The 2,568-nt window shown below is 39.0% G+C and overlaps 1 protein-coding gene across 1 annotated transcript; it reads right to left on the bottom strand.

Moving 5' to 3' along the window:
* Nucleotides 1-571: 571 nt before the first annotated feature.
* Or10d4 (olfactory receptor family 10 subfamily D member 4) lies at nucleotides 572-1,507 on the bottom strand. The gene has a single exon (NM_001000794.1). It carries the CDS (start codon nucleotides 1,505-1,507, stop codon nucleotides 572-574), a length of 936 nt encoding a protein of 311 aa, NP_001000794.1.
* Between the last annotated feature and the right edge of the window lie 1,061 nt (nucleotides 1,508-2,568).

Here is a 2,568-nt window from a genome sequence, read left to right as displayed (position 1 = left end):
TGAGAAATAATCCATGTATGTGCCTTTTTGGAGTAGAATTACAGCACAAGAAACATATCTGGGTTGCAAAATAAGATATGCACAAGAAACAAGTTTGAGATCATGCAAACCTTTATGCCTCAAAGAGCTCATTTTAAGTATAACTTACATTCTGTATGAATTTAGGAGTTTCTAGTAAAAAACTGGAGCTTACCTTTTCTATTTTAAAAAGTATGTAAAATTACAGTTCGGTAGATTTGAGAGAATAAATATGTTTCTTAATCATCGTAAACAGTTAGAAGACTAACAAATACTTGATAAGATAGTTGTGATGGGAGCCAATATACACAACATAAAAGACAACACAGCATCTGCTAAGAGCTGTTATCACTTATACTTCATTATAAAACACAGGGAAATATAAAATAAACATGTATCTTCAAACAGTGAAGGAAGTCGTAAGCTGATGTAATGTACATTTCAATTTAATATGCTTTGGACGTTATAGATGCTAATGTGGGTTATGAAATAAATTGTAGATGCAAATCTGCCCTATTGAGTGGTGCAATTGTTAAGTCAAGATTGGATGTTTTCATTTGCTTTCCAAACTGAGACTTCTCTTAAGAAACACATGTCTCAGGGCTGCTTTCACATCCTTATTCCTCAGACTGTAGATCAATGGGTTGATAGTCGGTGTCACAAGATTGTTCAAAATTTGAATAACTGCACCAAGCAATGGACTAGGGTTGGGCTGCAGGTAGATGATGATGACTGGCCCATAAGCACAGATAATGGCTGTGAGGTGGGCACTGCAGGTGGAGAACGCTCTCTGCCTGCCTTCCGTTGAGCGGATTTTTGAGATAGAGATCCCAATTCGAGTGTAGGACACAAGGATGAGGAAAAAGCAAATGAGAGACAAAAGACCAACATTTGTAAAGCCTACCCTCTGTGCTAGAGAGTGGTCCTCACAGGCAAGCGGTAACACTGCAGGCATGTCGCAGAAATAATAGCCCACTTTGCTGGGGCCACAGTAAGGCAACTGGAAAGTGAGGGAAGTTAGGATAGTGGCGTGCACACAGCCACTCATCCAGCTCCCTGTGGCCAAGACACAGCATACTCTGTGGTTCATGATGATTGTGTATCTCAAAGGGAAGCATATGGCAACAAAGCGGTCATAGGCCATGACTGTGTATAGGAAACACTCTGTGCAACCCAGACAATGATAGAAGAAGAGCTGAGCAACACATCCCTGAAAAGAGATCCCTCCACCCCATCCTGATAGATATGACAACATCTTTGGGGCTGTAGTGGAACAGAAACCCATATCAAAGATGGAGAGGTTGCCCAAGAAAAAGTACATTGGAGTGTGGAGTTGTGGGGAAGAGATGACTGCAGTAAGAAGGAGCAAGTTTCCCAGCAGAGCACAGGCATACAAAGTTGAGAACAGGAAGAGCAAGACATTCTCCAGGCCCTGTGTTTCAGGGATACCCAGCAAGGTGAATTCTGTCACCATAGTGTGGTTTGTCATGTTTATGGATGAATCAGCTCCTAGGTATCTGTGAAAAGAAATTCCTGGTGAAATTTATCATGTGTGTGGATTAGAGGAGTTTAAATCATAGGGCTAGAAGAGAAAAGATACTAATATTTATCGAGAGATGTTCTAGTGAAAACTATCTTTCCTGCTGATGGGGTATGTTTTAAGAATGCTCCTTAAAATTCTTGCTCAGAAGATAATTTCCAAGGGCAATTTCAGATGGGGCACTTTACAATCTCACCCAGAAAGTAACTTCCAAGGCTAGTATCTTCGTTCTTTATCAAAATGATCCCATTCCATCATTCCAGATGCTCCATTGTGGTTCTAGAATGAACAAGAAGACTCTGGAAATGAGTAGTGAGGATGGGGGAAGTAGATGTAGGACAATGATAAAGAAGAGTTGGGTGTGAGCATAATCAAGGCATATCATACACAGGTGTAAAATTGTCCAAGAACAAATTTAGACAATGAATAATTATTTTTCCAAAAACATTAGCAAACAGCTTCTAGTATTGAGGGTAATTATAATCAGAAGCTATAGTATTAGAGCAAAATTACAACACCAAAGGATGTACCTCATGACTCTATAATCTCTATGCATAACTGTTAGAGAAACTGGAAGCTGAATTATTACACAAAATGTTTTTTTTCTTAGCAGTATAAATATATGCTCTCTCCTCTTTGGAAACATGAGAATTTATGATGCTACGTAGGATAATCTTGTGGGTTGAAAGAAGGAAGTTTAAAACAGCATAATGGCCAAACCTTTTGAGTCATAGCAGAGCTTCTCCTATCTCTGTTGTTTAGATACATAACATGTACCTCCAGGTAATACAAGAGATCATAGACATATACACAGACAGAAAACCTTCTCTCTCTCTCTCTCTCTCTCTCTCTCTCTCTCTCTCTCTCACACACACACACACACACACACACACACACACACACTTCTGTCAAAAACTCACCATTCCTGTTATTCTAAATTAAAAAATACTAGTCATACATGTCACAAGAGTTAAACTATAGATTTGTAAGATTTGTAGGTGGTCAAAAAA

This window comes from Rattus norvegicus, chromosome 8 (genome assembly GCF_036323735.1).
Source record: "Rattus norvegicus strain BN/NHsdMcwi chromosome 8, GRCr8, whole genome shotgun sequence".
NCBI lineage: Eukaryota > Metazoa > Chordata > Mammalia > Rodentia > Muridae > Rattus > Rattus norvegicus.
Note: the sequence above shows the minus strand (reverse complement) of the source record. Positions and strands in the feature narration are given on the sequence as shown.